The sequence below is a fragment of the Gymnoscopelus braueri genome, assembly GCF_963280865.1.
Source record: "Gymnoscopelus braueri genome assembly, chromosome: 13".
Classification (NCBI taxonomy): Eukaryota; Metazoa; Chordata; class Actinopteri; order Myctophiformes; family Myctophidae; genus Gymnoscopelus; species Gymnoscopelus braueri.
The window spans coordinates 6,788,997-6,801,390 of record NC_137615.1 but is presented as its reverse complement, the minus strand read 5'-3'; the positions used below and the strand labels follow the sequence as shown (position 1 = coordinate 6,801,390).

At 40.6% G+C, this 12,394-nt stretch overlaps 1 protein-coding gene across 2 annotated transcripts; it reads left to right on the top strand.

Annotated features, from left to right (window-relative positions):
- The first annotated feature begins 4,782 nt into the window (after window positions 1-4,782).
- Window positions 4,783-9,891, top strand: LOC308097820 (transmembrane protein 272-like). 2 transcript variants are annotated; one of them, XM_080445897.1, is made up of 5 exons: window positions 4,783-4,884; window positions 6,124-6,164; window positions 6,257-6,307; window positions 7,275-7,445; window positions 9,178-9,891. In XM_080445897.1, the coding sequence occupies exons 2-5, from the start codon at window positions 6,143-6,145 to the stop codon at window positions 9,513-9,515; spliced, it is 582 nt and encodes a 193-aa protein (XP_080302023.1). In that variant the 5' UTR covers window positions 4,783-4,884; window positions 6,124-6,142; the 3' UTR covers window positions 9,516-9,891. The 2 variants fall into 2 exon arrangements, with proteins under 2 accessions (XP_080302023.1, XP_080302024.1); XM_080445898.1 differs by lacking the exon at window positions 6,124-6,164 and having other exon boundaries at window positions 4,862-4,884.
- The last annotated feature ends 2,503 nt before the right edge of the window (window positions 9,892-12,394 follow it).

The following is a 12,394-nucleotide window of genomic DNA, read 5'->3' as shown; positions in this document are numbered from 1 at the left end:
GAGGTCAAGGAAGGATCCTGTGACCATACTTTTCCTCGTTTGCTTCTTCTTCTGGGTCTGCTGGTTCGTCACTGGTGAGTCTGAAAGCCCGTTTTTTCCCCCCATAAGCAGGGAAATAACCATATCATGGTATAATATGGGCCAGTGTGTCGTGGTGTTCACACAGACTCTGAACAGTACACACAGGGGAGTACACGCAGGGGAGCAGGAAGACCAGCTTGCCAAAAGACGGCAAGACTGCACCTCTGCAAATTGCAGACAGGTGCTTTTTTCTGGCCAGGGTAGGGAGTCACACTTTTTGATGGCTGGTGGTACCCAAAAGATACATGATATGTCTTTCGGGGACCCATACTTACAAAAAAAAAAAAAAAGTCTATTGTGAAGGCAGAGTTTCTTCCATGGCCTACTGAGAGTATGTGTGCAAAGTTATAAAGGCATTGAATTGACCAACGCCATTCTAAAATAGTTTTATTTTTTCTTCTAATTTCCTTCAGGTAACGTGTGGATCTACTCCGTCTATGAGCCCAGCTACAATAAGACTTCAAATTCAACGTTGGACTCAGATCAGCATTGTGACAGGACCGTCTACCTGTTTGCGTTCTGGACCACCACTCTGACCAACGTTGGACTGGCTGTCACGCTGTTCGCTGGCTGCTTTGTCCTCGTTCGCACCTTTTGGTTTCTTTTGTTCTAATAATTTAGAGTAGCCAATTTATTTTTACCCCAATGTAGTCATTGTGCCAATTGTGCTGACTCACCTGCCAGTAGCCTGGGGCACCATTCCTTTTCGGGTATATGATCCGGTCGGGAGCGGAAGTTAAAAAAATAAAAAGTGGCCGGATGGGCAGAACCGGAAACACGTCTCACCCCAAAATAGGTCCGATAATAAAATCGTTGATGCGGCATAGTTTCGCTTATTTTTTAAAATGTAAATGTGCGTGCACTATCCGGAGACTATTTAGCGTCTGTATTATCCCACGGGGAAATTCTATTCCATTTAAATAGGGATTGGGGAACCAAAACAAAGCGGCACCGCAAAACCGGATGGGCAGAATCCGGAAACAGGATTCTTTTTTCTTTTTTTTTTTCAGTAGGCGTGGCCTAGACCGGATCATATGGGTCTTTAGTTACAGACACCAGGCTTTCCTCCGAGGTGGAAAGACTGGTGATGCGAGGTTACCTGCCAGTGAGGAGCCCCCACCGGAAGGACGTGGTAGAGCCTTCGTTCTACTCTTCCCGCCCAACACTCCCCGTTGACAGGTGCCGCCCCCAGCCCGTAGGAGTACATGAAGTGACCAATATCACCCTCCTCCCCGCCCGGCTTCCCTCCCCCGAACACGGGCCAGTTGTGTTCGCATAGACGCCCGACAAAGCCGGATGCACCTGCCTTTTCTAACCTCCGAGGACAGTTGTAATGAGTAATGATGAGTCAAATAATTGTAATGGAGTAAAAGTACAATATTTGGTTCTGGAAATGTAGTGGAGTAGAAGTAAATGTATTGAAAATTGGAAATACTCAAGTAAAGTTGAACTTAAGTACAGTACTTGAGTAAATGTACTTAGTTACTTAACACCACTGGGTGGGACTTCCGTCGTATGTACCTCCCAGGGAAACAATGTTTTTCGGCCAATCACAACGCTCGTTTCATTCACGGAGAATGTAAACGGATTTGCAAAGCCTCAACGTCATTTCCTTACATGGGCGGTACTTTGGCCAAATGACGGTACTTCCGTTTTGACCAGAGGTGATGCAACTTTGATTATGGAGAGGGCCACTATATATATTTCCACACTCACTCCAGAGGGCCACATTGCATATACTGTCGGGCAGACACCTATAATGTCCGTATTAAAACTTTTTTTGTAAATTAATAAATAATTAATAAATTGCCATTCTATGTCACACAAAAGTAGCAAAAATAGCCGTCCTACAAGCTCAAAATGCGTCGCGGTGCGACGCAAAATGCGTCGCATTTTGAGCTTGAGTTGAGCTTTTTTTATTGGAATCCTGCTTTTTTTTTGTGAAATCCTGAAAAGTTAAATTTTTATTTAATTTCAAATGCATTTAGTTATACTTATGTTAACTTTATGAACTTAAATACAAATACATTGTACATAAAAAAGACAATAGCATTTTAATACTAGTCATTAAGCTACTAATACAGACTGACGTAATTAAAGCGGGTCATGTTTGGAATTGTAACAGCTGAAATCAATAATATATATCAGTATTCTGATATTAACCTGTGGGCCGCATTAAGTGAAGGTGGGGGCCGCATGTGGCCCCCGGGCCGCCAGTTGCCCATGTATGGTTTAGACACTCAACCGACTATACTTGCCCAGCGTGTTTACCCACTGACTCCAATGAATCTCAGTAGTGGAAAGTAACTAAGTGCATTTAATCAAGTACTGAGGTATTTTTACTTTACTGTAGTACTTCCAATGTTCAATAATTTGACTTCTACTCCCCTACATCTCAAAAGCAAATATTGTACTTTTACTCCACTACCGTTATTTTAAAACTTACTAGTTACTTTGTAGATTTAGATTATTTTTAAAAAGTCGCGATGCAACGCATTGTGAGCTTGTAGATCTGCAATTTTCAAAATATTTGTATACATTTGAAAACTTGTGCAATGGGACATTCTGCATAATGAGTACTTTTACTTTTGATACTTTAAGTACATTTTGATGCCAATACTTTTGTGCTTTTACTCAAGTACATTTTGAATTCCAGAACGTCTACTTGTAATAGTAGTAGAGTATTTCTATATTGCAGTATTGATACTTTTACTTAAGTAAAACATTTTGAGTACGTTTTCCCACCACTGCTGTCAACAGAACCTACAGTAGCAAGTTGGGGCGTGTCATGCACAAAGTCCTCAATTCAAAGCCAAACTTCACACCCACAAATGTGTCAGAAAAGCGTCCATTTCCTTCTGCTTGTTAAAAGTGTTACATACTGCAGTGGTTCTCAAACTTTTTCATGTCAAGGACGCCCAAAATGATATGTATCTGGCCGCGGACCCCCATCTCAAATATTTTGTTCCAGGGACCCCCAGAAGCAAAGATTTGAGCAACAAATGTTTGCTTAAAAATATATACATATTCAAAGGTTTGCACACATTTTCACGATAAAAAAAAAAAGCAGATCTACAAGCTCATAGCGCGGCACTCGGTGCCACGCTATGAGCGCTATTAACACATTTTTTCTGGGTACCCCCTGGAACCCCCCCCTGCAAGTGCCCCTGTACCCCCAACATGATCGATTAGTCACCCCATGGAGACTTGAATTCATGGATTTTTTTGTAATTTTTGTCGCATTCCTAAGCCAATAATTTGATGACCAGCAGACCGGCAGGCAGCGGTTCCGGTAGGAGACACAAAGGAGACTCTTTGTGTCTCTTACCGGAACCGCTGCCGGTCATCAAAGTATTGGCTTAGGAATGCGACAAAAACTAAAAAAATCCATTTTCCATTTCCATTTTCAAGTCTCCATTGGGTGACTAATCGATAGGAGAAAAAAAATCTTTTGGGGTGAACTATCCCTTTAAAATGACCCCAAACATGTTTGAAAGTGAACTATCCCTTTAAACCCCTATGGTTGAGCGTAGTCCCTCAGGGCTCTATAATAGTGTCTTTTCCGTTTTCTGTTATTGTGGGGAAAGCTAACGCAGAGAATAGCTGATCGACAAGCTCACAATGTGATGCAACGTGACGCGTTGTGAGCTTGTCAATCAGCTATTCTCTGCGTTAGCTTTCCCCACAATACGGATGCAGAGGTAAAGTAACTAAGTACATTTACTTAAGCACTATACTTAAGTACCATTTTGAGGTGCTTTTACTTCTACTCCACTATAGCCTACATCTCAAAGGCAAATATTGTTATTTTACTCCACTACAAAGAAAATAAATGCTTTACATGTTTGAAAGTTCACTGTTACATGACACCTATAAAATTCCCCCACAAACACACACGTATTATTCAGTCTTATGCTAGATGCGCTCCTGTTATTCTGCTCAACATTGTAACATGGCCTTTTATTTATAAGTTTTATGTTTGACCAAAGTGTGTTTAGTATGACTGTTTAGCAAAATGTCATGATTCCCAAAACATCAACCAAGACAGTTAATAACGGAAATGATATTATTGAGCATTGGAACACACATTGTTTTTATTTTTTAATATGTCCATATTGATTTCATGTACTATATTCAGAATCTCAGTTTATCAGTTTTTAGAGTTAAAATCTAATATATTAATAAAATATATATAAAAGGGACAGAGCCCTCTATGTCTCGTCCGTCAGACTGCAGATGGATTCTTCCAAATCTCACGAGAGTATGTTGCTGGGATAGAGAAAAGTCGATAACAAAGTTGATTTTCTCCTCATTTGCGTCTCTAAAAAAAGCTATTTTAGTATGAAAATCTTGTACATATTGTGTGTCTTGTGACGATTGGGTCCAATATTTAGTTCAGTGACCATGGAGTTAAAGAATGGTTCAGAAGCTGTGTTCACGTTCACTCTCCCATTGGAATCAATAGACTCCAAGCTGCTTCCTGTCTCCCCCGAAACCACCTCCCCCGCGGCTAAACCCCGCCCTCCAAGGCAAAACCACACCCCCAGAGGGGTGTGGTTTTGATGGGTACCAGATGGGTACCTCTCCCATAGGTACCGCTCGTGAGTAAACCAACTGGCTACCACTGTACGTCACACAGATACGGGAAGGAAACCGGAGATGGTGACTCCTGCTATTTCCCTCTTGGGTCTCAGTAGGCTGTGCCTGTCTGTGTGGAGCTACAGGGTTTCCAGTACTCTTCTATCATTGCCTGGATGCACACAGTGAGTGCAGAAGGGAGTTGTGACAGCTGTGCTGTTTGAGGTGATATGATTTTCTGCACATATTGCCTATTAATGTTTATATATCGCTGTATTATTGTTCGATCCCTGCAGTTTGGGCGTGGCTTAGAGGGGAAAGGAAATAATCTGCATAACTTCATACTTACTGGCAATGTCTCTACAGATTGGATTCAGACTGGTGGCTTGTAAACTAACTAAATATCTTATTTCAAGCATCTCTGTATTAATTATATTTGTGTGTGTGTGTGTCTCTCTGTGTGTGTGTGTGTGTGTGTGTGTGTGTGTGTGTGTGTGTGTGTGTGTGTGTGTGTGTGTGTGTGTGTGTGTGTGTGTGTGTGTGTGTGTGTGTGTGTGTGTGTGTGTGAGTGTTAGTTTGAATGAATAGTTTATTTCGGTCTTAAGCCATGCACAGAATTAGTCACATTAAACATTTCCAAAGAAATAAAATACAATTATTTGAGAAGTTAAGGTTAGATTTAGACATGTTTGTTTCTGTGAGGTTAAGTTTGGAATATGGATGGTGTTTTTTATTCCTGGAATTATTTTTGAAAAATATTTTTTAATCTGTTTAAAATAAATCATAATTACAGAGATAAAGGGAGATTTACTCTGACACATACAAATGGGTATGTGACCCAAAAACAGGCCCTGACCCAGTGTTTTAGAAACACTGTCTAAAATTCTGTGCAGACTCATCTGCTTGAGGTTAAACTTCACCGTAAATGACCGTAAATGACTCTCAGGCTCTTCTCAGTCAATATTATATTAATCTCATTGAAAAAGTTTAAGAAAAGTAAAACATAAAGTTAAATATGTATAACTTTATATTTTTATTCTGCACTTGTCAACCTGCACACAGCGCGAGAGAGTCCAGGGAAGGGTTAACTTTTGACAACAGAATGCTCACGTTGTTCTAAATGAACAACTTTATGAGAATCAAAAGTGAAACAGCAGAGATAATAAGCTGATCGTTAACCTCATTAACAGAGAAGACTTAAGCCTGGTGAGTATATTGTAGATAGGGTTTTCAGTACACAAAAGTGCTTGAAATTCTACATTTATTCTATTTGTCGGAATTAAGCATTTCGACAAACAGACCAGTATTTATATTATAAATACTTAAATGCTTAATTCCGACAAATTTGCATTTGATAGATAGTTGTTATTTTTTTTCGTAAAACACTTTCCTGTTTTAGAAAAAAAAAAAGTGTATTATTATCATTATCATTATCATTATTATTATTATTATATTCTTCTTTAGGTTTCAGTCACTTCTTAAAATGTCTTCAGAAAAGAAAACAGGTGAGATACCTGTTCTGCCTTTAAAAGTTAACTATTTCTGTTTGGTTGACTTTGTACAAAATGAACGTGTTCTTCTATCTGTCTTCCCTTAGCATGTGCCTTTGTGCTCCCCGTGATGTACTACATTGCCCACATTGTAATCGGTGAGTAGATGGATAATGTATTCTATTTTATATTTGTATGACTCTTTAGTTTCGTAAACAGCATTTTGGTGAAAATAGCAGATTCATAACAAACTTGTAAAAGTATGCAGATAACTCAAGTAAATGCACGTACTGTCCAGCACTGCCCACCAGACCCACAGGTATGCATTTACATATCTACATAATGAATGTCCAATAAAAAGAGCTCAACGCTGACACATGCTGTCAGTAGAAATCTCATTCATCTTCTGCATAGAGGGTTTAATTATCAGCTCTGATGTCGTAACAATCACGAGCGACGTGGTTGTAAAAACAATGCCATACGCTCCTGTAGAAAGCAGTGACCACACGTCTGTCTGTCTGTCTGTCTGTATGCAGTCAATCTAGTCTTGTGTGTCGAAGTGTCCTTGAGCAAGACACTGACTGAACCCCTAACTGCTCCCGATGAGCCGTTTGCATGGTTTCAACCACCATTGGTGTGTGTGTGTGAATGCAGTGAATGGGTGAATGTGAAATGCCTCGTAAAGCGCTTTGGAGAGGTGCTATATACCAGTGGTTCCCAAACCTTTTAGCTCGAGACCCAAAAGAGTCTGCCCAGGGCCCAAGCTAGTGAAAATAGCAGATCTACAAGCTCACAAATGGGCCCCAACCCAGTGTTTGGGAACCAGTGATATACAGTAAATGCAGTCCATTCCATTCAGTCCACAGTCTCTGTCGTGTGGAAACCTCAAATATCCAAACTCTTACTTTTCAGGGTTGAAATTCAAAAGTAGCAAAAGTAAAAGATCTACAAGCTCAAAACGCGTCGCTCCATGGCGCGCTTGGAGCTTGTAGATCTGCTACTTTTGATGCTTTTGTGTGACGCTGTAGTTATGATCAATTAGGGCGTTCATTTATGAAAAAAAAACACAAAAAAAGTTAAAATATGGAGGTTTCTGCCCGACAACACCGATAATGTGTTCCACAGGTTCAGTGTACCTGTACCAGTGCCCCAGTCAGCCATTCATCCCCGTCTACGTGCTGGTGCTGGGATGTTTTTGCCTGGTGCAGAATTTGCTTGCTTGGTTCCTGGAGAAGAGATTCAGCACTAGTTTGTATTCTGTGACCGGTCTTTTCCTCATAACCTGGATCATCACTGGTGAGTTTTTAAAGCCTGGTTGGTCCCTCCACAGCCCAGGAAAACCAACACATTCCACACCGCTGTGCTGTCAAACAGAAACCTCTGTGTATATTCATATTTGAATGAATCATATTTCAATCCTTTTTTTATCGATTTTTTTGAATGCCCTACTTGGGAATGGAAGTGGTTAAGTGTGTCTGTGGCAGGGACGTGCAGAAGGATTTGGAGAGGCAGGGGCTGGAATCTCAAAAGGGCACCTATTGGATTTTTTCCCCCGAACAAGTACCATACTTTTAGGCCCGAAAACCCCAAAAATCCGAAAAGGTGTCATTGCGTGCTTAATGTCCTCAAAGTCACGCACCCAACAAGCTTTGAACTGGACAACAATCTGCTCCAGGATTTACTGGAGCAGATTGGACCTTCCGTTCCAGAGATAATGGCCAAAACATCTTGAAAACGGCCACTTTCACCGGTTTTCGATCGCCGGTTTTCGATCTCCGATTTTCGATTGAGTTTTGGCCATTGTCGCCCGCTTTTCTTTGATAACACAGGCTAGGAAGGTTTTCACATGGGCCTTTTATATCGCCACCAGGAGGCCGATTTCTGCAACAAAAAAAAAATTGGACAGTACTCCACAGATCACAAATCGGTACAAAGTATCTCTATAGTCATTAAACGACTTTCAGATTTTTCATATTCCATCCTGATTGGCTAAAATTGGCTTCCAAAGTTTGCAGGAGTACTCCGTTTTGAACAAAATGCCTCAAATCATGAACACAGCCTGCAATTTCCGTGAAATTGTGCACACACATTCCCACTAACCAAGGAAGAAATGCCACTTGAACATTTTCAAATCTTTTTTTACATATAACTTCACCGATCTGTGTAAAACTTTGTATGCGCACTCTCTAGAGGCCAAGAAAAAACCTTTGACCTGCATTTTTAACATCTGCCTTTTACAGCGCCACCAGGAGGCCGACATATGTAAAACACATTTTTGTGATGATATTAAGCATTCAGATTTTATCCAAATTTCACGCAAATCGGTACACATGATCTCTATAGTCATGTGATCAAGACGGATGTGTTTGATTTTTCATATTCCGTCCTAATTGGCTAAGATTGACATCTAAAGTTTGTAGGAGTGGCCTGTTTTGAACAAAATGGCGCAAATCATGAACGCAGCATCCCATTGCGGTGAAACTTTGCACGCACATTCCGACGCTGAGGAACAAATGCCACCCTTTTAAAATTGTCCTTTTATAGCGCCACCATGAGGCCGATTTTTGCAACACTTTTATTTTTTATATTACTCCTACAAATTTTGTCCCGAAATCATGCAAATCGGTACCCATTATCTCTATAGTCAAGTGATCAAGATGGTTCCGTCCGATTTTTCATATTCCATCCTGATTGGCGAATTCCGAACATTGCTGGCCCAAAATAACCTACCTGACCTGGCGGAGACCTGTGCACCGAGGAGCACTTTTTCTAGTTATTTATGTTTTTCTTCTGAAAAGTAATAGTCTTGGACAAACCGGGAGCGTAATCTTTCAAGTTTATTATATTAATATTGCGTACGTATTAACCCATTTTGGGCGGGAACCCGTATTTGTAACTATACCTTTCAGGACGGGAACCCCTTTTGGGGTTCTTGTTGCTATGTACAGTATATAGCAACATACATTTGTGCATCACATTGCCAATAACATTCTGAAATATCCCCCCCCCCCCCCCCCATTTATTCTAGGTAACGTGCGGATCTACTCCATCTATGAGCCCAACTACAATAAGACGCGGCGGCCGTGGGATTATTGCGACAAGACCGTCTACCTGTTTGCCTTCTGGACCACCACTCTGAACTACATCATACTGGCTCTCTGCCTGTTAGGTTACGGCTTTTTATTGGTTTGCTTGGTTTGCCGCGATGATGTGAACGATCAGTGTAACCCTGACATATCCGCTGAAAATATGGGTGCTGAGGGTGCGGCCCCCTCACCCCCAGGCACCACACCCCCTCATGAGGAAGTAGAAATAAAAGTAGAAATAAAAGAAAATAGGTCTATTTTAGAGAATACATGTTCTTAAACTACAGATTTTTGCATATTCTTTTTTTTATCTTAACTCACTCAGTGCCATTGACGTCGCCGACGTCACGTTTGCCTTGGCACAGGGGTGATAAAGCCATAAATAAGTTTGGCACTGAATGAGTTAACATCAGTTTGAGTATGTATGTGAACTTGGTTTAGTTAACATAAAAAACATACTCAGTCAGCTAAGCTACTGACTTGATACATATTCAAAGTATTTATTACATGGCTTGGTTGAATGCTCGATTGTGATTGGTCAGTCATTGGTCATTATTTCTGGATAATGACCGATGAGCTCTATAACGGACCGCTGTCTAATCAGAGACTCAGAACACCTGCTCATGTCAACCTGCGCTGCTTGGTTTTATGCTTTATCATACATGACAGCCATGTAAACAAACAAACAATGTAATTTACAACTAAACGTTGCGAGAAATAGACGATGCAATGACCGAAAAGTGATTCTATTTGATCCTCTACACTTGTTTCGTGGCGCACCGATGCAAGAATATCAAAACGCTCGCCCCAAAACACAGTCACCCCGGGGAAAATCCGGCGGTATTATACGCAAATCCGGTGGTAAAGAATGGGGGCCAGTGTGTTTTGGGGTGAGTCTTGCGGTTACCTTATGGACTAATGTCATTTGTTTTCCGAGGCGAACTTCTCCGCCCAGCCCAATACTTACCGTAAGCAAGGAAATACTTTGTTTTGTTGTTACTTTTGGGTCAATTTATTAATGTATTTATTAAGCAGCCGTGTAATAAGCTGGATAATGTATGGGGAGGTAGTCATTATTGAAATGTAAAGCCCTTCAGAGTGATTATGCACCTCGGCTCCGCCTCGGTGCATAATCACCCTTTCGGGCTTTGCATTTCAATAATGACTACCTCCCAATACATTATCCCTTGCATAATATATATAAGTAAATTAGTAAATTATAACAGGATTTACTTTTCATGACAATGGGCCTCATTCAGCAACGGTACTTAAGAGGAGATTTCTTCTTAAACCCACTTAAGAAGTTTTTAAGAAGATTTTGGCATACTCCAATGTTTTCTTAGCTGTGATATGTTCTTAGGTAAGAACAGAATCTACGCACACTTTCTTAAGAGGATTTTTTTTCTTAGACCCATTTAAGAGGTTTTTAAGAAGATTTTGGTATACTCCAATGTTTTCTTAGCTATGATCTGTTCTCAGGTAAGAACAGAATCTACACACACTGATGAGCACTCTTAGGCTGGCCTTTGAGTTCTTAAGTGTGACATATTTGTGCAAAAATAACTAATTCTCGAAGTTTCTTCAATTCTACAGTTGTATAATATAGGATTTAAATTACAATAATATTTTTTTTCATATCTTTAGAGCAGTGGTTCTCAAAGTGTGGTCTGGGGACCCCCAGGGGTCCTTCAGGGAGTTTCAGGGGTCCACAGCAAACGAAGAACAGTTTAATCACTTTAACCCTATTTTATCCTTTGTTTGAAAATAGCCGATCTACAAGCTCACAACACGTCCCATTACTGGCCATTTTGAGCTTGTAGATCGTCTATTTTCGAGACATTTTGATAAATCTTGAAACATTTTCCCTGGCAGAAAATATTTTCAGGTGGGGGTCTGCAGCCAAATGCATGTCAATTTGGGGGTCCTTGACATGAAAATGTTTTCAACGGGTCTGAAATTACAATCTAACCCAAACGGACCCGTTTGAGTTGAAGCCCAAGCCCCATACCTACCCCATAACCCCCCACCCAACCCACCCTCATCACCCCCCATATCCCCGACATTCGCCACCCCCCCCATTTTCCAGTCCCCTTCCTACCTGAAAGCCCCCCTATACCCACCCGTCATACCCATCCCCATACCCCCCACATAGCCCCCTACACCCCTCCTTGCACCACCATATCACCCACCACACCCCTATTTCCACCCCATTACATACCAAGCAGCTGCTACCTTAAAGACCTTCCATATCCACCCACCAGCTTTCAGTAATAAAATGTTTTATATCCACTACTAACGCTACTTCTGAACATGACATATGGATAACATTTTTAACAGCTAATTTCAGCAAATGTACATTGATGTCTAGTGGTGATATGTTGATTAATGTGAGAGAAATAATAAAATACATTCATTAATTAAATAAAATAATCTGCTGTTCACTTCAGAAGTACCTCCACAGAACTATTAATTAATTTATTTTTATGTTTGGAGTCTGGTGTTCCACCATCTGTAGACTTATAGTTTAGGTATTCTTTACTTCATTCTCTCAATTTTATTTCTGTGTGTGATTTCCTGTGATTTCTGTGTGCAGCAATCACACACAGGTGTGACTGCAGGCAGAGCCATGCAGTCATGCCTTATATGGGGATTGGTGGGGCGGTTCCCTATGGTAATTAGGATGAACTGGCACACCCCTTCAAGTTACGAGGATTGTGATTCATCATCATCAAGAACATAGTTACGAACAATTCTGCCCTTTAAGAACGTTTCATGAATCTGACTCAACTTCTCTTAGGAATTCACTTAGGAAGAAATGTAAGAGGAAACATTAGGAACTTATTGCTGCATGAGGCCCAATGGTCTTAGGATACCTAAGTTAATTGTGTCCACTGTTTCCAAAGAGGAAGTGTTGGCTATTGATATCCTTTAAAACTTTAGTTATTACCAGTTGGTATTATCATAAGAGTATGCGGTTGTTTTAAATAATATTGTTTAATTGCTGTCCTTTTAAAGACCAAAAAGAAGACATTACTAATACTAACCAATGTAATCATTAAGACAAATATAATAAGTGTGCTCATGATTGCCATGCACTTGAATCCACGTAATGAAAAGGTTATCTCAGAGCAATGGCAGTGGAAAGCCCCATGTGTGATG

Coding starts and splice junctions, on each gene's coding strand:
- LOC308097820 (XM_080445897.1), top strand. CDS start 6,143: ATGTCTTCAGAAAAGAAAACAG. Junction 6,165..6,256: donor GTCTTCAGAAAAGAAAACAG/GTGAGATACCTG, acceptor GTCTTCCCTTAG/CATGTGCCTTTGTGCTCCCC. Junction 7,446..9,177: donor CATAACCTGGATCATCACTG/GTGAGTTTTTAA, acceptor CATTTATTCTAG/GTAACGTGCGGATCTACTCC.